Genomic DNA, 26,809 nt, shown 5'->3' with positions numbered 1-26,809 from the left:
CCCCAGACCGCATGCTGCGGTGGACTTGCTAGATTCTGACTCCGAACCCGAGCCTGTGGATTCGGAATACTCTTCGGGAGACGACGACCCGGCCCGGAGCTCTCCACAGCTCTTGCACCACCCGGAGACGGCCTCTCCTACGGATGATGTCAGGTCGTTCCTCGAGCATGTGATCAAGATGTCCAGGGCTCTGGACATTGACCTCCAATATCCCGAGGAGGAGGCCAGGGACCCCCTTGAACGCAGGGTTCGCAGCAGGGCCCACTCTACACCTCTGGTTCCCTTTATGCCGTCCCTGGAAGCCCTGGTCAGACGCTCGTGGGATTGCCCTTCCTCCCTGGTGGGACCGCCGCGCAAGATCGAATCCCTTTACAAGGTTTCTGCCCCAACGGCTCCGTGGCTGACCTCCCACCCTCGGCAGAATTCTGCCATTGTCGAAGGTGCCCAGCAAACTGCGACCCAACGGCAAGCCGCTGTGCCGTTTGATAAGGAGGCTAAGAAGGTCGATGCCTTGGCCAGGAAGGCATACGCGGCTGCAGCACTGGCGGTGAAGGCAACCAACTACACCGCTTGTATGGGTGCATATATTCAGACCCTTATGGAAGGCATCTCCCCCATCGTGCCCGACGTTCCGGATGAAGCCCAGCGAACCCTCACTGAGATTAGGGATGAGACCCATTCCATCGGCGCATGGCTCATCACTGCTTCCAGGAACGTCGTGGAGTGCTCGGGCAGGGCTATGGCAGCTTCCCTTGCCCTGAGGAGGCACGCTTGGTTGCGGGGTTCGGACCTAAACGCCAACGTGAGGTCTACAATCGAGGACATGCCCATAGACGATTCGGGCCTCTTCCATGCCGAGACGGATGACAGGCTAAACCGGAAGTTTAGACTGAAGGCAGCGGCGAGGAAGCACGGTATGTCTGCCCCCACCCCTGCTCCATTCCGTAGGAGGTTCCGCCCTTGGCAACAGCAGCAAGGCCAATTCAGCAGGTCCTCCTACCAGGACCGGCAGTTCCAACAGCAGGGCCCTCAACGCCAGAGATACCCTTCCCAGTCTCCGTCATCCTCTGGTCGCCGAAACCAGCCTTCTCGGTACCGCAAGAACCGACGGCAGGACCCTGATCAGTCCAAAAAGAGGGCATGAGACCTTCCCGCGCACTTCGCCTCTCCCAGATACTTTTTGGACATTCTTAGGCCCTTTATCAACGTGTGGGCCTCCATTTCCTCCGACTCTTGGGTGCTAAACATCGTCCGCAGGGGCTATACCCTTGAGTTCAAAGAGCTCCCGACCACCGGAGCTTTCATTTCCACCCCACCCTCGGACACCCTTCTCGACGAAGTGCGCGCCTTACTGGACAAAGGGGCTATTTCCCCCCTAGCCCCCGATTCCTTCCATGCGGCCTTTTTCTCCAGGTACTTCACGGTACCGAAGTCCGATGGGGGCATTAGACCAATTCTGGACTTGAGAGATTTGAACCTCTTCCTCCATTACCGCCGCTTTCGTATGGTAACTTTAGCCTCCATTCTGCCTCTCCTACACCAGGGCCTGTGGTTCGCGACCATCGATTTGAAGGACGCCTACTTCCATATCGGAATTCGGGAGTCCCACAGGAGATTCCTCGCCTTCGCCGTCGGCTCCGACGCCTTCCATTACAATGTCCTTCCTTTTGGCCTGGCCACAGCCCCACGAGTCTTCACAAAGTGCATGGCCCCGGTGGTAGCTTACCTGCACCAAAAGGGTTACAGAGTCTTCCCTTATTTAGACGACTGGCTGTTTGTCGCGGACTCCCAGCAGGACCTTCAGGATGCAATTTCATTCGCAATCCGGCTGCTGGACTCTCTCGGACTGGTAATCAACAGAGAGAAATCTCATTTCACCCCGTCCAGACAGATCAAATTCATCGGAGCCATCCTCGACTCCGTAAGATGCTCCGCCTTTCTTCCACCAGACCGGTTCCAAGCACTGGTAACATCACTCAGCCCCTGCATATCACACAGAAGAGTCAGAGCCAGGGACGTCCAGATCGCCCTGGGGCACATGGCGTCCACGACCTTCGTGACACCGTGGTCGAGACTTCGTCTACGTCCGCTCCAGGCTTGGTTTCTCTCCGTCTTTTCTCCGATAGAGGATTCCCCGACCAGATGGTTAACGGTACCGAGACCGGTAGCCGCCTCTCTGGGTTGGTGGCTGGACGAACACAACGTGTGCGCCGGAATGCCCTTTCACCAGCCACAGTCAGAGGTCACCCTGACAACCGATGCATCCCTAGAGGGCTGGGGCGCCCACCTCCTCGACTTGGTCGTAAAGGACAGGTGGTCGGACTCGGACAGTCTTCTTCACATCAATGCTCTCGAGATGCTTGCAGTCGAGAAGGCTTTGAGGGCCTTCGAACCCGCTGTGACAGGCAAGGTGGTGCTCCTGAAGACGGACAACACCACCGTGATGTATTACATCAACAAACAGGGTGGCACCAAGTCAAGCACACTCCTCGAGATTACTCTCCGCATCTGGGACTGGTGCATTCGGAGACAGGTTCTTCTTCAAGCAATCCACCTGCCGGGAGACGACAACGACTTGGCAGACCGTCTGAGCAGATCGTCCTCGGTGTGCCACGAGTGGAGACTCCATCCGGAAACGGTCAGCGCCTTGTTCGACAGGTGGGGAACCCCCCAGATCGACATCTTCGCGACCGCTTGGAACAGCCATTGTCCCCAGTTCTGCTCCAGGAGGCCAATGACTGGATCCCTCGGGGACGCATTCGCCTTCCTGTGGACGGAGGGATTCCTTTATGCCTTTCCCCCCTTTCCTCTTATCATCAGGGTGGTCTCCAAGATGATGCTGGACCACACGAACGCGATCTTGATCACGCCGTGGTGGCCGAGACAGCCCTGGTTCGCATCCCTTCTACATCTCTCCAGGAGGTGCTTTCTTCGTCTCGATCCTCGCCCGGACCTGCTGTCGATCCGGGACGGACGGATCCTCCATCCGGACATCGACAGCCTACCGCTGGTGGCTTGGAGAATCCTACCCTGACCGCCCTCCCCGATGCCGTGAAGTCGGTGATCCTGGCCGCGAGGAAACCTTCTACTCAGCGTGCCTATGCCTTTAAATGGAAGAGGTTTTGTGTCTTCCTTGAACAAAAGGGCTTATCTCCTGCACAGGTGTCCACTCCAGTGGTGCTGGAGTTTTTGATGGCACTTTTGGATGGGGGGCTTTCCCTCGCATCCATCAAAGGTTATCTCTCTGCCATCTGTGCAAAATATCAGTTCGGGGGGAGGGTGTCTTTTTTCAAGGACCCTTTGGTGAAAGGGTTCCTGAGGGGTTGTGCCAACCTTTATCCTCCTGCCTCGATACCGACACCGGCTTGGAGTTTGGAGGCGGTACTGTCTGCCCTCCAATCCAAGCCCTTTGAACCGATGGCCACAGCGGACTTGAGACTATTGACTTGGAAAACCGCCTTTCTTGTGGCCATCACCTCTGCCCGCCGTGCGGGCGAACTCTGTGCCTTACGGAGGGACCAGCCCTTTCTAAGATTCCACAAGGACAAGGTAGTTCTCCGTACGGACATTACCTTCTTGCCTAAGGTGGTGTCCGCTTTCCACATGTGCCAGGACATTGTACTGCCTACCCTCGCGTCGAACCCGACGTCAGAGGAGGAGCGGCGTCTGCATTCTCTTGATGTCAGGAGAGCACTGGCATTCTACCTGGACAGAACTGCTGCCTTCAGTCGGTCCGAGAGACTCTTCCAGTGCTACTCGGTACCGAAGCGGGGGTTGCCTGTGTCTGCGCAGAGGCTGTCCAAATGGGTGGCTGGTACCATCCACCTCTGCTATGATCTGTTAGGCAAGCCTCTCCCTGGCAGGGTTCGGGCTCATTCCACGAGGTCAGTGGCAGCATCCTCTGCATTTCTGTCAGGGATCCCCCTCGAGGATGTCTGCAAGGCCGCTGTCTGGTCCCAACCTCTGACTTTTATAAAACATTACAGGTTGGACACCAGAGCCATTCGAGACGCAGCTTTCGGGAGGGCTGTGTTAGTTTCGGGGTTGCATTAATTGCACTACTGATGGTTGCTTTTTCACACTTATGTACATATGTTATTGTGTTTATCTGTTGAATGATAATTTGCACAATTTCCATGGACTGGTCTTGCACGACCCTTTGTCCACTTCTCAGGTTCAGCAATGTTATTGCTATGTTTGGTCTGTGCATCTACAAATGACTGACTCTTTTTATGGTTCAAGGTATTTATTGTAATAAATATACCTTTGGTTTACCATAGCTATGGTCTCAGGACACTCCCTCCGCCGCATACCTAAGCTTGTCAGTCTAACCCATTTGTATGATTCGCAGAGACCACGAAGAAGAAGGACAGGTTGCTCACCTGTAACGGTATTTCTTCGAGTGGTCATCTGCGAATACATACAAATCCCACCCGTCCGTCCCCTCAGTGTCCTGCTCTCTGTGGCTCTCTTCCTTCGCCTGCTTGGCGGAAAAATTACGGAACTGGGGAAAAGAGCGGGAAGGCAGGGGCCTTATAACGGGTGGGCGGAGTTACCGCCAAAAAGTTTCTATATGTTGCAAAGTAAACTTTGCCCAGTGATTCCAGAAGGTTCCGAGCAGCACTGCGCAGGCGCAGTAAAACCCATTTGTATGTATTCGCAGATGACCACTCGAAGAAATACCGTTACAGGTGAGCAACCTGTCCTTTCATTTCTTCTCCAAATGTCAAATGACATCATGTATAAACTTGAGCTACATCATAATAAATGTTTGGGATGTGTGATTTCACTATTAAACCTCTTCAAGTTAGCTACCTCTGGGGCCGTAGGCCACCCGATAGTAAATCATTTTGTCTGTCAGTAAAAAAATGTCACATTTTCATTCAGCAAGGGAAAGTGAGAAAATGAGAAAGAGTTTCATTCTTCTTCTGTCCAAAGTATGATGAAAAACAGGGCACTTTCCTGAAGTGTGTTAATGAAAAAGGATCTCACATCCACAACTAAAATGTTTCCTCCTCATATTCAAAGAAATTATTGTATTGATTAAATTTGAAGACTCTCATCTATAAGATGGAACTAGGGGTACAAAGATTCTTTCAGAGTTTAAAATTCTATTTTCTAATGGTGTTGAAATGAATTCTTATCTCCCACTTCTACACGCCACCCCAATTTTCAGACAGTCCCATTATTTAGCCGAAACATGCTGAATGTTATCTCCCCCCCCCCCCGACCTACTTATATAATATAAATAACTTCAACCTTATTCCAGATGCTTTCATTTTGTCAGTAAATGGTTTTGGAGTTCCTGCTTCAGAAATTTCTGTAGCTGTTAATTGAAGTGGATATGTGCAGGCTGTAAGCAATCTACAAATATGTTTATGTAACTGAATGTCATGTGTTGTCATTGGAGTTTATCACATGAGAAGAATTTCTCTTAATTTCGAATGAAATGAAAGTGGGACCAGAACACATTCATGTGAATTCGCTAGTTCAGCGAATTTACGTGAATTCGAATTGCATTCAAACTGACTTCCCATTGCCCGAAAATAACTTGCCATTGCCCGAAATTGCATGTGAACACCTCTCACGCAATAACGGGAAACCCCATGATTGCGTTCGGACTGACTTCCCATTGCCCGAAATTGCATGTGGTAGTCTATCACGCAATAACATTAAACCCCATGATTTCATTCGGATTGCCATTGGATTATACTTCCAATTTCCCTTGTCTAATAATGTCCTGTGTGTGTGTGTGTGTGTATTTAAAATCCTCTGAAGAAGGCTTTAATAGCACCCACTGTCTGCTTTCATTTTGAAAGTAGAAGTGTATAGAAATTTGTATGCTTTGATAGGAGCTTCCATCCTCAATCGATGTGGTGGAGAATGGAAAAGTATCTCAGGTGTTGTCATCTGTCGAAGATATGGTTTACATGGAAAATTTCATCCATTTACTAACAATTGCATTTATCTGTGTTATTTGATTCAAGTAATACCTTAGTCAAAGATTTCTGGAAAAAGGCTTTGCAATTATCACCCATCTTTTGCTATCTAAATGTGTTCACTGTTATAGTCTATAATCTGTTAACAGACAGATATAATTTCACTCATTTGAAGAACATCAAAGATTACATGTAAATCACAACTTCAGATTACCTTGTTTGAAAGTATGAAGTGTGTAACAGATTTTGCTTTCCATAGCCTGCTGAGTCCTGCCTACCTTTCCTTTATTTCCTTGGTGCTGCCAGAGTCCTGCAGCAGAATATATTCGATATGCAAACTTAGGATATAGATGTGGAATTGCTATCTTAAAATAAATATATAGAATACTCTGAATAAATACCACTTTTCATTCCTCTCATATTTTTTACTTGGAGAAGTGTTATTGGTCACTCTTAAGGTAAGTCTTGTGGGTAAATTAGATGCAGATGTTTCAATTTTGTGTTATGCCAAATCTACCAATATCTGCTTTATTATCTTTTTGTTCTTTAAAGAGAACGATGAGTCATTCTGTTTCTCAGCACAGTAAATTGAACTGTGATTCAAATAGCATTGTTTCCCAGAAGTGTGCATTTTCACCCACTGAATAGATGACACCACCAACCTGGATGTGTAAGAAGTCAAAATGATTTTGATTTTGCTCTGACCATTATATTTTTTTGAACTTGCATAGTTTACAAATTCATGATTATTCTTCAGTTTCAGCTAAATACAATTTGGTAAAGGTCCCTGGTTCCTGCTCTTCATCTGCACTGCATAGCCTGCTGATTCTCAAGCAATTAATTTATTAATGATCCCCTATAAATAGGCTCTCCAAGGCCTCCAAGTCACCAAGAATAGAAATTCTAGTGAGGAAACCCACATTTTAATTTTGCATCCATTTTTACAGGTACATTTTTTTATTTAGTTCAATACAGACAAAATTGGAGTCTTTAAAACCAATAAAAGGATAACCTAACTTACCATGGTGGGTGTTTGCAACTAGGAAGCAGGCGAAGAACGTTTTAACAAATGGTCTCTGCTGACTTTACTTCTATGTGGTGCTCCTCCATAATGGATTGGGGCTTCATTGGGTATGACCATGGTGCTGTCTCAGTACATTGCTGGCTGAAAAGATGGCAGAACATGGTTTAGCCTGTTTTTGTTTTGGGGTAGATCCTTGGGCTGGGGGGGGGGGGCAAAGTTCAGTAACATCATTGTATCTGGTGTCCCATCTGAACAGGTTTTTTTGGATCACTTTCAGTTGTTGCAGCTTGATGAGGCGGACAATATGCTTGGATCAGTCCATTCCACCACAGGTAAACTTGACCCTTGCTCATCATGGCTGGCAAGATCTAGCAGATGTAATTTGGCTTAATGGGCTCAGGAATAGATACTTCTGTTTAGAGGAGATTCCTGCTGCCTTGTAGCATGTCATCTCCTGAAGAGGATCTCCCTGGACTCAGAGGTACTTGAAGACTACAGCCCTATTTCTGTTCTCCCCTTGGGGGCAAGGTGCTTCAGTGTGTGGTGGCTGGGCAGCTTTAGATTTTCTTGGAGGAAATTTAGTATCAGGATGCATTTCAGTCTGGCTTCAATCTGGGGAATGGCTTTAGTTGCTCTAACCAACTCCCCTTGAGAAAGACATGGGGAGTTGCTACCCTGTGGATCTTGTTGGATCTCCACAACTTTTGGTTTCTTTTAATGGTATTTTACTAGACTAGCTGTGCAAAACAGAATGGCATTATTGTTCACCCTGCTATACAGGCATAAAGACTAAATGACTTTTGGAATATCTATACTAGCTTTTTACTTATATTTGCATGAGGCACAAATTCATTATTAATTTCAAAAGCTTGCAATATCTTTAGTCCTTCATATTGCAGCATATCCTAGCCTGTGATCTTTGTCCTTCATCTTCCTTAAACTGTTGGAAAATCATCTCTGAAAGGTTTTGGCATCACTCCCTTGTGGGTGCCTCTTCACACATGTACATGAACTGTTTCACTCTTACTTCCATCTTTTCCATGGAATTTTTGGCTTCAACACTTAATGAAATTAGCTTGAACTACTTGCAATAACTAATTTAGATTAATAGGCACCTTTTCTGGTGACTTCTTAAACATACTTCATAATTTGTGTTATAGTGGTTGTTGTCTGAGTTATGTTACAGTGAAGATGCAACATACAACTATGTATCTTTCTAGTTCTAGCTTTGGCCTAACCGTTTTAAATTGCTGTCTTTGTCCAACACCAGTCCTATAATTTAGTGGAGGGGACATGTGGTTTTCATTAGCAGACACTTTCATGAACAGCAGCCTACGCCTGATTTCTTAGGATGCAACATTACTAAAACACAAACAGATTATTACAGTGCGCCAAGCGTGGACTTGTTTGAACTTCCATGGATGGCAAGCCTCAGCTTTCTGAATGGACGTGCACATGCACACAGCAGTGCAAGCAGAAATGAATGCCCATTAAGAATGGGAATTAAGGTCCCATGTTTTTTACTATCCGCGGGAGGATCCAGGATAGATCCCCCACAGATAACAAGGGCACACTGTATATTAAAAGTACATAAGGGGGAAAAGTACTGCAGTATCACTGAAAGATGCTTCTTCTGGAGATGGCGAGTTGCCAAGAGCCTGCATAATAAAAAGTTTGTTGCCTGATGCATTTGATGAAGTGGGTTGCAATCCATGAAAGCTTATGCCAAATAAAGATTGTCTTTAAGATGGTACAGGAGTCTTCCTTGCTTGAGGGGCATTATATGTGAGATATGAACGTATTATATTTTCCATGCTCAAAGTATATTGGTTCTCTTTTCGGAACAGCCTAGTGTTCAATAGAAGCCAATAGTGACTGTACAACTCCAATTTATTTTATGTGCTTTCATAGGATATAAATAATGACAAAAATTACAAAATTTATAACTGGAAGCCCAAGCATATTTACACAGAAGTATTTGTTGCAGTGAGGCTACTATTTACTTTTCTCCTATACAATATTCCTTTTGGTACTATATTTTTCAGTGTTTACTTTCAGCCTACTACATACATATCAACAATGAATAGGCAAAATATATACAAGGAGCTCATCATTTCAAGTAAATTGAATACTGTATTAAAAGGAGTTCTTTTTTGTTTGTCATTCAGAGCTATGATTAGGTTCAACTAAACCATATACAATTTTAAATTTTAAATCAAGTTCCATTATCAATTTTGTTAAAAATCCAGGTTGAGTGTAACTGAAATTGTCAGTTAAATATCAAAGAATAATAAAAAACATTAAGTCAACCACACTATTCATTAATATCTCTATAATGAAGTTCAAAATGACTCACACTTTGACTGGATAGAATATACATTAAAATGTATTTTTTTCGCTTATGATTGATATTTTTACTTCATAATTCATTCAGTTCCACTGAAATATACATAATGTTATTATACAAATACTCCACAAAGACATTACAAAATTAAAATACTTCAAAGAAAATTGTAAGTAAACTTTATTAAGTCAAATGTCAAGCCAACGCTTGACAGGTTTTGTGGAAAGAATTTATTACTTTGGAATTTTTTGTTTATTTAGGAAAAATTCATTTTTTGAGTTGAACTTTTTCATTTAAACCAGCTTTCTAAGACAGAAAATTTGATAAAATTCCTCGTTTTGATTAAATCCATCTCTCTGATTCTTAAAAACTCAAACTCATGGCTATAGTAACTTGAAAACCTGCCTGTAGTGCAATCACTGGCGGTGTCTGTTTTCCTCCTCCTCCTCCTCCTCCTAAGTGAACCATCCAGTGTATTGATGACCCCACTGTTAACTGCTCTGGCAATACAGGAGCAGCAATTTATTTTTTAAAATAAATCCTAACTCTTTTCATAATTAATGACTTCCTTTATCATAAATATTCATACTTATAATTTTCCTCTATCCCACAAAAATATTTAATGCAAGGTGCATTTTCATGCATTATTATTCCTTTTTTTTTAAGCCATTCATAAAACTTTGATTCTTTGTAACACTGCTATACAGAACCTCATTTCTCTGAACGATTAAATGGCATGAAGATTACATAAAACTAGCAAATAACAAATCAGGGAAGTTAATGTTTTGCACTTGCTAATTGTTTAAAAGATATTAAACAGTACAGTTAATTAATTTTTATAGGACTCCCATGATTCCATAAATATTTTTCAAATGTTGTATTAAATAATTTAAATCTATTTCAACTTAAAAATCGTCATGTTCGAAATTAAAAAAACCCAACCACAACTGAATGTTGTTTAACTAAGCAGCATTAGAGACCGTTGTAAAAGTAGAACATTAAAATACGAAATCAAAGAAAGCACTGTGGCAAAGTCCTAAGAGAAGTGCTTGCATGAAAACAATCTCCCGCTCCTCTTGTGGGCTGTAATTGAAATGTCTCCATCCCATGTCATTCTTCTGTCAATGCTGCAGGAAGAACAATCATCAGAAATGACCAGCAGCCTTTCCCCCCGCTTTTATGTTTTTGCTAGTTTCAAGGCCACTCATTTAGTGCAGTCTTCCCCTCTACTAGACTGAAGAGTTGCCGTCAAGGAAAGGCTGTGCTATGACTGCTTTGAGTGCAAGGCACAACAAGAACTAGAGGACAGTTCACTATCAGAAAATTGTGGTTTCATACTTGGTATTAATTCCTCTTTTGGCTTCTTGTCCTGGTTCTACAATCCATGGTAGGTTGGCAAGAGTCTTTTGTTCAGTGGGGTCTATCTGCTTTGAAACAAATAAAAAGAAACACAACAATGCTTTATCTACTCCAGTACTGAACATATTAGAAAGTCCTCAAAAGTGGGTCACAGTGGCACATCATTATCTACACAGCATGTACCATGTATTGCTTTCCTGGGGCTATAGCCTATATTCTGTTTTATTATGATAATCCAAGGGGACATTGATTCATTATTTTCACTGCCTTCTGGAACTGAGCTGGTAAAATAAGATGTGGCTATATTAAATCTGAAGTTATGAGGGTGTAACAGAAAACGTCCATTTGACATTTGCATTCCTAGTAACATAAGGATTTTATATTTATGGACTTGAAGGTCAGGTAGCAAGGATTGCTTTCTCACATCACTTTCTCTACTGAATCAAATGCATACATGCACAGCTTTATCAAGCAATCAATCATCATACACATTGTGTTTAACAAGGATAGGGTAAATCTAGCCAATAAAACCTATCCGTGATTTAAAAAAAAAACAGGCTAAGTGTGTATATTCCTAGCAGCCTGGAGGAGGAACTGCATCCACAAAACCCATCTGCACATTCATTTCCTTTCTTGTCTATTAATAAATATGCAGAAAGCTGACTGGTTTGTTTAAATCCTCACCTAAGTGAGAAACTGTCAAGTCACATTTGATTTCAAAAGAGAAAACTTCTTAAATCATAATTATGATTTTTTTGTGAAAAGATTAGAAATTTTTTGGCTACTACTAGTGCTTCCTGAATCAATATTTTTTAAATATCTGGAGTACTGCCAGGTAAGGTTACGTTTTTAGGTAAAGAAGTTGTTTCTGATGCACAGGGATAGGCCATTCAAGAGTAGTAGGTAGTGGGAGTAGCAGAAATGGCAGTAGGGTTTATTGTTACACAAGAAGAGAGTAGTACTAGACACTGTGGTTCAGCATGACTATGTCCTGTTCAGCATCTCGGCCACCAGGTCATGGTGTCCCATAGGAATCTATCTTGACCCAGCTGTTATTTAACATTAATATGGGGATGGTGGGAGATATTTTCAGGAGAAATGAGGTTCAGGATATCTGTGGGATCAGCTCTTCCCATATTATCCCATCTACAGAACCTTGCTGTAATTCATGTTGGGAGCTGCCTTGAAATGAATTAAATAAATTACAATACAAATTAAGTAAATAAATTAATACATATGCAAAAAGGAAGAACCTCATAAACAACAGTTTTCATTTGAAGACTAGAACAATCTACAGTGGAAAAACTGAAGCTTAATTTGTACTGCATTCATAAGGTGAAATTTATGTTTAGTTATAGTTAATTTGCCAAAGACTCTAGCATGGCTAGGATTGCCTGCTTGAATGTCTTAAATATGGGGGTGCTCACATTCAAAATTTGGCCAGTATATTGAATTTCTAAACATTTTTCACCCTCCTGCCCCCGTTTTTTCTGTTTTGGTTGGAATAAATGGAATACAAGTCAGGTCTATTGATAAACTGTGCTAGCAAGTCTACTTTTTCTAGTCATGCAGTGGTGGCAAAGTAAAGTAGAGAAAAGTTGACAGCTTGGAACGCACTACTTGTCCAACGTTTAACTTCCTTCACAGCTACTGCTCTCACAACATTTTTTCCTGCCGCCACTGCTGTGTAAAGTGGTATAGTTATAGTAGCACAGTGTAGCAACAGGACTCCAGACTCAACCATAAATCTGCCTCAAGATACCAGCAGTATCAAACTTCTTTTGTAAATGCAATTACACATGTTTTACTCACCACAGATTTTCGAATGCTAACACGTGGTTTGGGAATGGGTTTGGTAGGCTTATTATCAAAGCTTTCTGGAAGGGTTGAAGAATGTCCTCCTTTTCGTGCCTGAAGTGCAAGTTGATAGGCTACCTCAAATGCCTGTCCCAATGTGAGAATTATTTCATAGGCTAAATTCTGGAACAGTAACAAAGGTCAGTCTTAATCGTAGTCCAGCTAACTTTGAATATTGCATTTATTATAATGTAGACTCTTTCATACACATACGTACGCACACATGGACACACAAAACGTTTCTAAAGTGTAAACACAATTCACTGGGCATGAACTCCGCAATCTACAAGACAATAGTCATAGGACAGCCAAAATGCCCAAATTCTACAAAAGATATGTAACTTTATTATAGACCTGTACAGTTGGCATTTTTTATTTAATATAAAAATCTGTAATCAGCTTTATATAGACTAAATTTCCGTGTGTGTGTGTGTCAGGTTTTGGGAAAATACTTTAACTCATGGATGAGTCAATTAATATAAACAGGGGAAGTCATATATCACTATAGAAAACTAGGACTTCTGGCATTCTCAGTTAATTGCCTATTGTCAGTGGCATTACTGCCTTTGGTATTGCCCAATGTGGATGCCTGGAAAGGGCATTGGGGAGGGGGGAGTGAACTGTCCTACCATGCTTCCGCTGTCTCACCAGCCTGCCCCCCCCCAGCAGCCTGTTCATTGCCTGGCCAGACCATTGCTGGGGAAGCTGGTGCCATGGCCTCCAAAGGTCCTGTTCAGAATGGTGTGACTGCTGCACCAGAGTAAACAGAATGCACCACCTCCCCAGCAGAGGCCACTGTTGGGGGTGGTGGTGCTGGAGCCCCTGGAGGCTCAGAGTCTGGCATGGCTGCTGGGTGAATGAGAAAGGGAGGCAATGCTCTTTCTTGCTCACCCAGCAGGTGCACCAGTCTCACCAGGTATACACCTGCTTTTTGGGTGTCAATGGTGCAATCCACACCCCCTGCACCCATTTAGTGACACCTCTGGCTATTGTGAAGTGCAACTAAATTATCTTCCTTGTTTCACAAGGATAATTTCAGAAAGAGTAGTTAGTATGGTCTCTGTCTTCAATGCTTTACCAATATAGGCTGAGTTACAATTGTTAATGTGTTGAATTTCAGTGTTGTATTTTTTTTTCTTTGTCTGAAAACCAAGCTAACTCTTAAGGTAAAGGGATACAAAAAAGGTTTGGTTTATAGCTACTGAGCTTACAAGAATAATGAATATACTGCAACTTGCCTATCTTCTTATTATTCCTCCCCTCACATAAGAAAACATAAGGCATGTCTGACTTCACCATTTGCAATATCTCATATTGTAGCTACATTTTATTTTGCTCTCATAATTTCACGATGAAAAAAATAGCTGCGGCTTTCCTCATTCCAAGTTCAGATGTTCCATAACGGAGGCCATATGGAAATATCCTTGACATTTTCTCTATTCTGTCCAATTTGCATGTGAAAAACACATTTGGGGGTGTGAAGTGGAATTTGCAGCATACTTTTTGTGCACTTTAACTATCTGTGTATCTTTAGTTATATATCCTGGTCATAACTGGACAGGAAAATTTTAATGTAATAATTTATTATGCACACATTGCTTTTTCTCAAGAGTGAAAAGCATGAGGTAATCATGACAAAAATAGGATTTTTTAATGCTTCAAGGCACAACTGCATTGTCAAAATAAGTATGCTAGATGATTCAAATTCCTACTGTTTTATTCTAAAATAAATGGCCATGAGGTACCCTGAAGACTTTATTAGCTACAGTAACCTCTATGCAAAACTCATCTCTCAAAACCCTGACTACATTTTTGTTAAAAGTAATTTACTTGATTTAAATCCAGTTGTTAGCTCCAACTAAAATATATTCAGGAAATAAATTGAAACTTATTATGTCAACACTTATGTTACACTGATTTAGTAGGCCTACACTAGATGGGACAAATAAGTTCATTTAAGCTTAAGAACATGTTAGGAAAGGCTATTCAAGTTTGTTTTGCCTCTTAAGGTATGAATAGGAAAAAATATGTCACTGCTATATCAGGAATATCCATAGTGCAACACAGAGCATGATAATTTATAATCATATTTCTGTCTATTTTGCAGCATGACTGAGGACAAGAAAGGGAGTATTTTATACAACACACAGTTATTCTGGAGTTCACTACCAGAAGATGGGATGGCTGTGAACTTGGAAATGCTTTAAGAGGAATTAAACAAATTCATTGTGGATAAGACAATCAGTGGTCACTAGTCATATTGGCTGTATGTATTATTTCCCATATCCAAAGCAGTATATTCTGAGAGTGCTCATTTCCCATTTGTGGACTTTCCATAGATTGGCCACTGTGGCAATGCAGAATATGACAGCCTTTTGGTCTGATGTAGCTAGATAACTTTTTGTTTTATATTATGCATGGAAAATTCACAACTACATACTCCACCTTTCAGTTGCTTTTCAATTAAAATTAAGAGCACTGTATTTAATCTGAAACAGGTGACATGTGAATATTTGAGACTTACTATGTGAACAGGAACTAATGTTCAGATACACTGACCCCTATACTGTATTGTACACGTTGTCTTATCTGGGAATTCCAAAATCTGAAATACTTCAAAATCCAAAATTGTCCACATAGGTGGTTGAGTGATACCTTTGCTATCTAATGATTCAGTGTACACAAACTTTGGCCGGGTACAGAGATGCCGCCCCTTTCTGCCCTGGATCGGTGCCGCAGCAAACACATGCCACGGCACCAATCCAGCCTCCGCAGAGCACAAAAAGGAGAGGTTTTTCCAGCTCCTTTTTGTGCCTGCGAAGAGGCACCACAGCCACTGCTGGGCGGTTTGATCACGCCCCTTTGACACAGCGGCGTTTGGGTACTGTGTCAAAAGGACGTCATCGTGTGCACCGTCTATGATACATAAATTAAGTGTTTGGAACTGGGACCCATCTCCAAGCTATCTCATTATGTGTATGCAAATATTCCAAAATCCAGAAAAATCAAAATCACTTCTGCTCCCAAGCATTTCGGACAAGGGAAACTCAATTTGTATTACCACCAAACCTGGAGAATCTTTATCACAGCTGAAATCACACCAAAAAGGTAATGTCTTAACCCTTTGATTATCCTTCCAATTCTAATCTTGCCACACAGCACATACATTTAAATTGATCATACCTATTATGAAGATTTATAATAGAGATTTTGAAACTGCAAAAAACTAAGTGATCAAGTAGAAAAATATTTATACGAACCACATCAAAGGCTGTGAACACATGGCAGTAGTGATGATTTGTTTTCAAGTCTTTTGTGATGTAAGCAAAGGTAGAGAGGTCTTCAGGGTCTTGTGCAGCACAGGAAATGTTACGAATCTCATGTTCAGCAATAATATTCTAATATTATTCGGAAAATAAAGGTACATTTAATTACAGCAGAAATGGAACAGAGGCAACCACTCAGTTATTTAGCCGTCATAGCTCAACAATATGAAGACGGGAGTTAGGGGAAACATGTCACGGCAATTAAGTCATCAGACTGCTTCATCAATACAAACCTTAATTTCCATCTAATCAATAATATGCTAGCAAAATGTTTAGAGTTCCTGAGTTATGATTCAGCTCTGACTAGAATGTGGTGCATTCTGCAATCCAGTCCAGATTCATTCATTCATAAGTGAGTCGCATGCCCTCTGAAGTATGTTGGCTTCAGATTGCATCCATAAACAACTATCTTCTTTTTGTTTCACTGTGACACACTAATAGGTATTTGCCTATATTGGTTCACTGAGATATTATTCAAACTGTCAACTGAATTTGTCTGCACTGCTTGATGAAATATCTCTGGACCTGGATAGTTGGGCTTCAATCAGATTAAGTATTTGGGGGTAAGGCTAATATAATCAACACAAATGTTTTACCATGGATGTTTGTTCTTCAAAGTACAGTATTTCACTATGTTTCCCCCAAGTTTATATTCAGAAAGCCAACATTCCTTTTTGGGGATTTATGCAAGGATCCTTACCACCCTGTTTTTTAACTTTAAAAGATGAAACTGCTATTTTTCATGCTTGATTTTAGCTGTCTTCTCACTCATACAAATAAATGGCAAACACAGCCTACTAGATTGATAGTGGGATCTGTACTTTAGGTTAACTGATTGGTTCACAGAGATAATTTTTGCTCTTTTTAATATTACAAGCTACTTATCAGTTACCTGCGTGTGCACCATAGCAATATTTACAACTATAACATCTTTTGGTTTTATTCATACTTGGCCTTAGGTGTTCATGGTATGTTGGAAATATGAATCATATCCTCAGAAATATTGAAACCAACAAGTATAGTTTATAAAGCACTAAATTTGATGTAAATGTAGAGCTGAGTGGAACAAAGAGTTCAATTGCCTTGTACAAATTAAATTGATGGAAAACTACTCTAGCTTCAGTATTTAAAACCAGTTTAGACAAAAATCAGATTTGGTCCATCAAAAATTGCTATTTTGGATGTTTTGGACAACGGCACACCTTTTACAAAATAATCTGTCTACTTCAACTATGTAAATGTTGGCAATTTAATGTAGATAATGCTTTGTTGTAGCATATGACTGGGGCATGCTCAGTGCTTTTTCCTTTTTGTTGAATGAGTTATAATGTATTAAATTTGTACAGGAAAGAAATCTTCAGCATTTTTAGATAGACATGTTCTGTTAAATTACATTCCTATGATATAGAATTTAACTGATAGTCAAGGTTGAACTGATAGTCAAGGTTGGATCCCACATGCTTTTACTGTTTCAAAAGTACTTACATTCCAAGGTTGTGAAGATAAATAACAACATATACATCTTGGCATAATAAATTAGTATGTAATCCCTATATAGGCAAAAAGACAAAGCCTGTCCTCTGGCTCATAAGACATATTCTATATGCACTGGTGCTACAAGACTGAGGCATGTGTTTTCAGCTATTATTATTATTGTGTGTGTAATTAAAGATTATTTTCTGAATCAAGACTGTTGTCAATCTATGCGCAGCCCTTCATGTCCCATCATTAATTTGTCCCCTAAAGAAAAGTTGATTTTGAGACCTCACTGAAATACTAACTTAGCCAGCTTTTAAAATAATATGTACTCAAAACTCTCATGATTCAAATCTACAAAGTGGCAAAAAAGAAAGAAAAAAAATCAAAACTAAATGTGATCATAATGTTCCTCTATTAAATCCTCTTATCTTAAATTGTTGGGAGTATTTTTGAAACTATTATTTCTGCATAAAGCATTCCCTACAGATAACCATAATCAAATTAATGATTATGCCTTAATGAGCACAATTTGTAAAAATCTTTAAACTTAGTGATGTTTAATACCCATTTAATTTTATGCTACTTTGTGCAAAACCCATATAATGCCTTCATTTTATTTTCTTTCTTCTTAGCTTCAGTACTGTTGGACTAAATAATATAGATTGTTATCATATTTGCAGCGATACTAAGAAGCAGGGATTGTTTCCTACAAAAAAAGTGGAAATGCTGTATTGCCATAGGTTGAAGATTGGGTTAATGCTGCCCTTAATGAAAAAATCAGAATGAGATCCCCCCCGCCCCAATTCTCAGAGGGCCTAAAGTGTAGGGGGAATGCTTGCACTTAACCTAGTGATGGGGTTTAAAACTCAGTGGGGTTCTCCATTAAAAATTCAACCCTGGTTCACTGAAAGGTCTGCTAAAATTTCAAATTTCTATGTGTTTATTTCAGTACTGAAAATGTATTTGTGTATGTGTAGTGTGTATTTAATCCATTACACTGTATGGAAGTGCAACTCTCAAGAGGAAAAAATGGTTTAAGCTTGAAATAACAGAACATCAGTACTCACTTGGATAGTTTTCCCTATAAAAAGCATGATTTTTTAAAAACTCATTTCTGTCATTTAGAACTCTTTCATATGGCTACTTTCAGCTGTCACACAAATCAGCCAGATTTGATACTCTCTTCCTTTAGGAAAAGCATGAAGTGACTGGCCCATTGAGAGGCATTATTAAATCTCACAGCACAGTCTGTGAAACTGAAGTGATGTACATTTACATTTGTGTCAGATATATCATGGTAAAAGTGAGAAGATGGACTCTTACAAGTTTGTACTAGCCCCAGAGCAGCTACCCATTTCCATGCTAGTAAATAATATGAGAGTTTAGATCTGGTGGGAGGGACACTATAGCACTTCTTCTATGGATGTTAACCCAGTGTTTGAAGGATTGTTGATACTGGCATGGAAAGATCCAGACCATGCAAACCTTTGTTGTGTGAGGTTTATCGTACGGAAAAGAGTAGCCTTTCAAGTAGATCCCACAAGTGCCAGAAATGTTAAAACTTAGTGAGAAATTTATACACTCTGGCATTTCCAGTTGTTCTGCCATTATTTCATACTGGAGATAGAATTTTCTAGGGACAAGGTAAAGGCTCCATTTGGGAAAAGTATTGTCTTGGGAGGTGAGGAGGAGATACAAAGAATCTAAACAAACTATGAATAAGAGGAAAGGATAACAATGAGTATAGAGCAGCTATTTATAATAAAAAGAATAGATCATATGATACCTACCTTATTTGTTGCATCAATAAATTTTACTCCCTTATAAGAAACTGATAAAACAATAGTAGGGACTTTCTTCATTTGTTCTGTAGACTTCTGAAATGTAAAAAGAATAAAAAAAGTGGTGTACTGAATGTCTAATTTTCTTGGCTTTCACAATAGAATAGCAAAATTATTTTGTAACTAATGTAATAGATTTAAACTTGGACAACTGATCCTAACCTGATACCTGCAATGCTTACTTGGGTATGCTTGGCTTCATGGGCCTGCAATTTTATCAACTTGTAGCAATAGGTGGACCTTCATATCCGTGGGGTATCTGTGTGGATCCCCCCCCCCCCCCCCGCAAATATGAAAAGATATGGGACCTGAAATCCTTTGTCCCTAATGGCAGTGTGACATGCACACCACTACTGGGGATAACGAGCCTTGCTGTCTGCAGATACAAGCCCACAGATGGCAAGTCTGCAAATGGTGAGGCCCCACTGTACTTATCTGCTTTGATGGGCCTTTGGTTAAAAAAATAAAACACTAACAGTATGCTGCCAGGATAAATAAAACACCTTTTAAATAAAATACAACAAAATCCACAACACAGTGATACCTTTATTGGAACAACTAAAGTGTACAAAATATATCACACAAATATTCAAAGTTTCACTGGCTTCTTAATCAGGCACTCTCCTACTTGGTCATGTGAGGACCGGGGACAAAGGGAAAAAAATATGGCAATAACATTTCATATCCATTAGCCGCAGCAAAGTAGCCTCTATCTTTTTAGAATACAACATTTTGTTGTATTTTGCCGCATGGGCAATGTGGCTACTTCTGAATATGTTTCCTGTACTTCTTTAAGTAGTTTGATTTGTTCTTGCAACAGAAAGAGGGAGAGGAATAGCCAGACAGTGTGACTGGAAACAAGTCATAGGAAAACTATGAGGCTAATACTAGCAAAATATAAACATAATGCCCATTAGTTTGTTTCTTTCCTAGCCAAATCTTACCAATATTTATTACACTAAGCACAAAATTTCACTAATACATGGCTTGAAAAACTGTATTTTACATACATTTACTTCAAAGGTGTACTTCTCGCTATAATCCTAAAATATACTTCTCTAGTCAACAAGCACTTGTACATGGAACAAGGGAGCTTTTTATTGAAGGGAGATACAAAAAGTGTGCCTGGCCAAATGTATACCCTGTTACAGACTAGTAGTGGGAAGGAGAAAGCCCACTCCACTCATGAATGCATATTTTAAATGACGGAAAATATGCCATATATTTTGTGGACATTTGCATTAACTTCCACAAATGATTTTTATTCTGTGTTGAACAAGCACACTAAAAACAAAAATTAATATATCAACAGGGCAATATAATTTAGTAACATAATGTTAGCTTTCCATTTACAGCCAATATACTAACATTATTTTGTTACTTTTAATTTTTTTGCTTTACATGAAATAATGGTGGCTCTGATGAATCTTGAGTGCCAACAGTTTTTCTGTTTATTTGAGCATCAAAAAAAGGACATTCAGACTTTGTAATGAGAAAGACTGAGTTATATTTTACATATTTAATGGAGACCTCTTTAAAACACCTTTTGTTAAGTGTCAGCGTTAGTGGTTCAGAATCCATTTCAGTGATTAAAAAAACAGTACCACATATCAACCTCTTGTTTGAATACTAAAACAATAAAATCAACTATGGCCAGTATATTCTTTCAACCGTATGCATTTTACTTATTTCTGAAACGTATGTGTGCATGTGAATTACAGACAAACGCAATTGCAATAACGACCTCGGTTTGTTTGTGTACTCTTCTATGTGCATTTTAGTGGTGAAACAACAAGTTGTTTCCAGGCAATCCACCCTCATACAATTAGAGTCACTTAAGGGGGTGAGTGGTGCTTGTTCACTGATACTGCTTCATGCTCCATGCTCCAGCAGAGAGCCTGCTCTACACTGAAAAGTTTTATGCAATTCAGAAGCCTGGCCAAGCTTCATACTTTCCCATGGCAATGTCTTCTCCAGGACCAGGCTACTTTCCTCCTCATGCAGTTCTAGCCATGTGAAGGCTGGATGCCTGAAGAAATATATATAATGTTTCAGCTCCTAAGAGAACTTAAGGAGCTTCATGAAATGTTTCCTGCTACCTCTTTCCCGTTGAAAGTAGATGAGCCATGAAAAGCTTGTCTAGAAAGTTGCGAGGCTTTCTTTTGTCTCTTGCACTGGGGAGGATACTAGAAATGCCCTTATGCTAAGAAGTCCTCACAGTATAATCTCCAAGTGGCATCTATATGATTGGACACAGTCCATCCAAAGACATCTCTCCATGCAGGTATTTTCTTGTGTTTACCTGTGACAGCTGTTTTTGTTAACTATCATCTATGGCAACATCCATTTTACAACACAGCTGTGGATATGGCTGTCTCTTCCAAGAATTAGCTGACATGTTTTATCTGACAAATTTGAGAGATGTTATTATTAACTTTGATAGCACTAAGTTTGGGAATGCAATATCCTCCACAGTTTGGGGGAGGAAGGAGAGATAGCTGGATTATTTTATATATATCTATTCTGCAATTTGAATTTGTGCACAAACATTTGTTAAAGGAAAAGTGCCCCAAAGGCTGAGTTATTTTTATCTGAAAATCTAAAACAGGGTTAGGGTTTTTGCTCACTGTTATAGAACTCTTCCCTAGTTTGCTTCTTTAGAAACAGTAATTAAAAAGTCACTGTAAGTCTCCAATAATTTTCTGGACACTGGTGGCTGGTGGGATGGCTTGCTAAGCAAAGCAATTAACCAACACTTCATGGCAATCCTCATCTCTGGCTTTTTGATGCCAGGAGGTGGAGTTAAGGTTGCCACAGCCAATACCATGTTGTAGGTGTATGGTTGCTGAGTGGATGGTTGCCCTTTCTAGAATTTAATTGATCTGCATTTTTAAGCATTAACCTGATTTGCACATTTAAGATATATACAGAATACACTTATCCATTTCTCTAAACTCTTGGCTTGAAAGGCGAACTATATCAGGATGCACACTTCAGTATAAAATGCATATTTTAGGACTGTTAGTTGCTGTCAAGTTGCAGAGCAGCCTGTGGAGATTTCATCAGTGAGCCACTGGTGACTGGATGCTGCCATTCCTCTTGGAATACACTTGATCACCCAAAGACATGAAAAGCATATTTCGTATACTACTATTTGACTGTGCTATTCTGCTATGGAATAAACCAATTTGTAATGATTAAATATTTTCCCAAAGGGTATCTGCGTTTAACCAAAAAGGAACTTGAGTATTCTAGCCTATGGAAGTTTTTTATTCAAATTCTCAATTAATTGTTACAATCTCATTTTGGATGTGAATGGGACTAAAAAAAAATTCAACATAGGAAAATTCAAAAAGGTTCATCAGTTAAGAAACAGGAAACCACATTCACTGTGCTCACTCTGATGCTAAACAGGAACATTTTATGTAAGGTTCACATAGTGTAAGATATTTCGATATACAAATACTAACAGAGCACATTTTATTTATAATTGAACATTCATTTAGAAAAATAAAGACTACTAATTGATACTGGTCCTGTTAATGCAGAGGTGGGATCTACTTTACTTTTCTTTAGAACTCCAAAGCTCCACTTACTGATAAAAAAGCCCATTCAAAGCTTCAGAACCTTAACAGTTTTCAGCAAAATAATTTAGGAGGAAAAAAGATATTTGTTTGTTTTCTTAAAATATGTATATCAAGCCCTATATGTGAGGATCTCTGGATGGTGTCCAATAAAATCAGTTTAAAATAGTTTAAGAATAATTTTAAAAATTACTAGCATATGAAACTATTTAACATTTTTTTAAAAGATTATTTAAAATCAGTTAAAACGATTTAAAATTGCAATTTAACTCATACGGAATTTGGATAATTGGCTCTGAAGTATTTAATAAAAAGCCATGTTTTGACTTGGCACTGAAATGACATCAATGTTTGCTCCAACCAGGCTTCTAAGGGAATGGTATTCCATAACCGAGGGGCCATAGCAGAGAAGGACGACTTCCACATCCTCCCACACTGTGGGAATAAGGGGAGGTATGGTTATTAGATCTACTATAAACAACCTGGAGAAATCAAAATAAGTCATTACCTACCTTGCCTGTTCCTGATTTAATGTATAAACTAGGTGGCACTACAGTTGAAAATGGCAATCATATTTATTATAGTTACATAGAAAAATAATTGTTTCACTCACCCTCATTTTTGAACAGGCATCCTGCGTTGATTCTGTACCTCTTAGCTCTTTTACCAGCATAGAACCTAAATACTTAAAGGAGAAATAAAGATGTTTTTTTCTGTAGTGCTAGAAAAAAATGGTCAAAACACAACTAAATATCAATGATTTGGAACATTCTACAATTTTTCTTCTTTACCATGAGAACTTCTACTAATATTCAAATGGAAATTATTACAGTATGTTCTATATAGAAACTACTATCACTATTGGCAAGTACTACAATTTTCCAAGAGAATTCTGTTGGGTCCTTAGGTAATTGGCCTTATGTCTGCAGGAATTAGAATGGCAGTTTTGTAAAATCTCTATCCAGTAGAGGGTTACTGTTACATTATTACACAGCAGAGGCAGCAAAGTGCCTGGAGTGTGATGTGCATTATGTGCAAGGCACATTGATGTACAGTGCACATCAATGCCTGGTGCACAATGATGCGCATTACACACCAATGTGCATTGGACACTCTTGCCAGTATTTCATTATGTATCTTCTCAATTCAGTAAAGGGTTACATAGCTAGGTATGAGTAAAGTTACATAATGTAACATGTTATATAGGATTTTGGCAGTCACTTTTAAAGTACAGAAACAACTGTAATTGTCATCTTAAGGAGAACTACCTCAGAAAACAACATGGAAGATTTAATTTAAAAACAAACACTGGCATCTATGGCCCGTCCTCGGGCCAATTTTAGGGCTCCGGAGTGCGCAGCTTCCACACACTCCAGAACCCTAACATGTATCGATGGCACCATCTTTACATGGCGCCATCCATACGTTGCCCGTGTACACAATGCAAGTGCGGCACCGCATCCACACTACGAATGCTGCGTCATGGATGTGTCACAGTGTGCCAATGGCACACTGATGACGTCTCTGCACATCAAAAAGAACCTATTTTTTCGGGTTCTTTCTGGTCTAGAGGGACACCGCGTAGTTTGGCTGCTGCAGCGTCCCTCAGAAAGGAAACTGGGTGCCTCCAGCCTGTCCCTTTGGGGTGGTCTGGAGAGCCTCTGTGTTAAAGAAAAAAAGCCATAAAGGATTTAATTAGAGTACTTTGCAGGATATGAATGCAGAATAAACAGATAGTGGCTGGAATCCTGTTGGGCAGTTACAAATATGGAATCTACAGTAACTGCTAATGTATTATCCATATGTAGCCCCTAGTTCAGGAGCTATGCAAGGACCATGAAAATCCCCCAAATCCTCTTTACTGGTACACAGCCACTGGGACTGATGAGAATCTGTGTCCCTGTGGTTTGAGAAGAGGCTTCCTGATGCCCCTCTCCCTTGTGCAATCGCACATAGGAGGGGTGGGAACGTCAGTCAGCCACATCCTGATCAACAAGGGAATGGAACCTGCAGCTGCTTACCAGCATCTGCTTACTGGTAAATGGGGTTCGGGGGGGGGGGGGAATGGTGGAATCCAATAGCAGTATGTATTGGTCAAATAGGATTCCACCAAGTTTTTTCTTCACCTCCTGGTTATGTGTTTCTTGAAAAGTGGCCTGTATGAATTATACTGTAAAAGGAAATACATACAACATGTTGCTAGACAGAGCCCAGTATGAAAAAACTGTATAACAACATGGTGCGGTTCCATTAAACAGAGTGAAATTATTATGTTTTGTTAAAACTTTTTAAAGCTTTTCGTGGTAAAATACTGCAAAAGTAAAATGGTCTGTTAAACAAACGCTTGATTTGACAAATTCTTTAATCTGAGAAGAATCAAGGACTGATAATTCTTCAAACAACCATAGGGGAATCAATAAATGATCACAAAAGGGATGGTATATACAGTTTATACAGATTTTTATTCTTTGTATAATTTCAGGGAAAATAGATGTATTTACATGATACTAAATTTAACCTCCATATTCACTTTGGAGTACCAATACAGAAGTACTATGCAAGAAAAGAAGGCAGTTGACTTTTGTCATGCTTAAAAGTTGTCTAGAACTTTCTACTTGGCTTTTTGTAAACAGTGCTTGTCTAGAGGAAGCGTTTCAATTTGGTCTACAGCTCCTAGCGTTTCCATCCAACGTGGCATTTATCATGCTGGTGTTGGGAATTCTAAAAGGGCATAGAAGTGAAACCTCTCTAAAGGTAAAGTGTGAAGTCAAAGGCTTTCACAGCTGGCATCCATAGTTTTTGGTGGGTTTTGGGGGCCGTGAGGCATGTTGTAGAAGAGGTTATTCCTGATGGAAAACAGAAAAAAGAAACCCTTAAAGTAAACCAAGTTTGGCTAGTAGTCCTGAAAAACACCAAAATCAAGATCCAGCAAATGCAGATGAAAACCACTCAGGGTGAGGGAGGTTTCCCAGCAGACAATGGATCAATAATTAAATAGACACTCTGTTGTTCAACAACAGAACAATACACAGATTAACATGTAAATCATTTCCTCTAAACCAACAGTATATATACCCCACTCTCATCCATGCCAGCATTCTCTGAAGATGCCAGCCACAGATGCTGGCGAAACATCAGGAATAAACTTCTAGAACATGGCCTCATAGTCCAAAAATCTATGTAAAGGTAAGGGTTTTCCCTTGATGTGAATGTCTAGTCATAACCAACTGTAGGGGGCGGTGCTCATCTCCATTACTAAGCTGAAGAGCTAGTGTTCTCTGAAAACGATTCCGTGGTCATATGGCCAGCATGTCTGCACAGAATGCTACTACCTTCCCACCAAAGCTGTACTTAAATGTGCATGCTTTCGAACTGCTAGGTTGGCAGACGCTAGGACTAGCGACAGGAGTTCACCCCGTCATGTGGCACTTGGGCCTTGAACTGCCAGCCTTCTGACCTTACGATAGCCAGAATTGGCATCTTAACCACTAAGCTGCCGCATCCCTATTGACCTTTGTAAACTTGGAACTAAATGATCCTTTCAAATGATATAACAACTAGGCTCCTTTTAATTATTTATGGAACTTTTAGATTTTTGTAAAAAATAAAACAGGCTAATTTTTTTAAAAAAAAGATGGCATTTCACTCATGATACTGTGACTTCTTTTATATAAATATTTTTGTTTCTGTATGATCAGCCTGATTATTGTTATTGTTATGTCAGCTAGAGAACAAGAAAGACATAACCAGATTAGATAATTTTCAGCTATTCCAAAAGGAGGCACAAATTTGGTAAGCTTACAAATGCTTTATAATCGCATGACTGGAAGATGAGTTTCTCTGGGTGGTGTTGCCAGTACTGTACTGGTGTTGATGCCGTTGCTTCATTTGGAGGTCGTAAGGTAATTGATGGTTCACCCCAGTCTCCAGTCTGAAAAGCAGAGATAGATCAAATGCAAAGTAAATTTAAAGGAAATTAGTTTTTCCAAATACCTGTCTTTGTTATACCCAACTTATACTGGTTATGTATTATTTAGTGGATTATTTACTGAATGT

The 26,809-nt window shown here is 40.2% G+C and overlaps 1 protein-coding gene across 12 annotated transcripts in view; it reads right to left on the bottom strand.

Annotated features, from left to right (window-relative positions):
* ANKS1B (ankyrin repeat and sterile alpha motif domain containing 1B) overlaps nt 1-26,809 on the bottom strand; it is a 499,785-nt gene that overhangs the window by 29,228 nt on the left and 443,748 nt on the right. For 5 of the 12 annotated variants that reach the window (XM_089523884.1, XM_089523883.1, XM_089523887.1 and 2 more), the window contains 6 exons: nt 26,556-26,684; nt 23,367-23,438; nt 19,119-19,205; nt 15,784-15,921; nt 12,479-12,646; nt 10,418-10,734 (listed from right to left, as the gene is read on the bottom strand). In XM_089523884.1, coding sequence (XP_089380010.1) covers nt 10,624-10,734; nt 12,479-12,646; nt 15,784-15,921; nt 19,119-19,205; nt 23,367-23,438; nt 26,556-26,684 — 705 coding nt within the window. In that variant the 3' untranslated portion in view covers nt 10,418-10,623. Of the gene's footprint in view, nt 1-6,230; nt 6,250-6,960; nt 7,105-8,659; nt 10,735-12,478; nt 12,647-15,783; nt 15,922-19,118; nt 19,206-23,366; nt 23,439-26,555; nt 26,685-26,809 lie in introns of those variants that run through there. The other 7 variants (XM_089523885.1, XM_089523888.1, XM_089523891.1 and 4 more) reach the window with 4 other exon arrangements.

The sequence above is a fragment of the Sceloporus occidentalis genome, unplaced genomic scaffold, assembly GCF_023333645.1.
Source record: "Sceloporus occidentalis isolate IW3139 unplaced genomic scaffold, rSceOcc1.0.p SCAF_5, whole genome shotgun sequence".
Classification (NCBI taxonomy): domain Eukaryota; kingdom Metazoa; phylum Chordata; class Lepidosauria; order Squamata; family Phrynosomatidae; genus Sceloporus; species Sceloporus occidentalis.
This window is presented reverse-complemented; position numbering and strand designations above follow the sequence as displayed.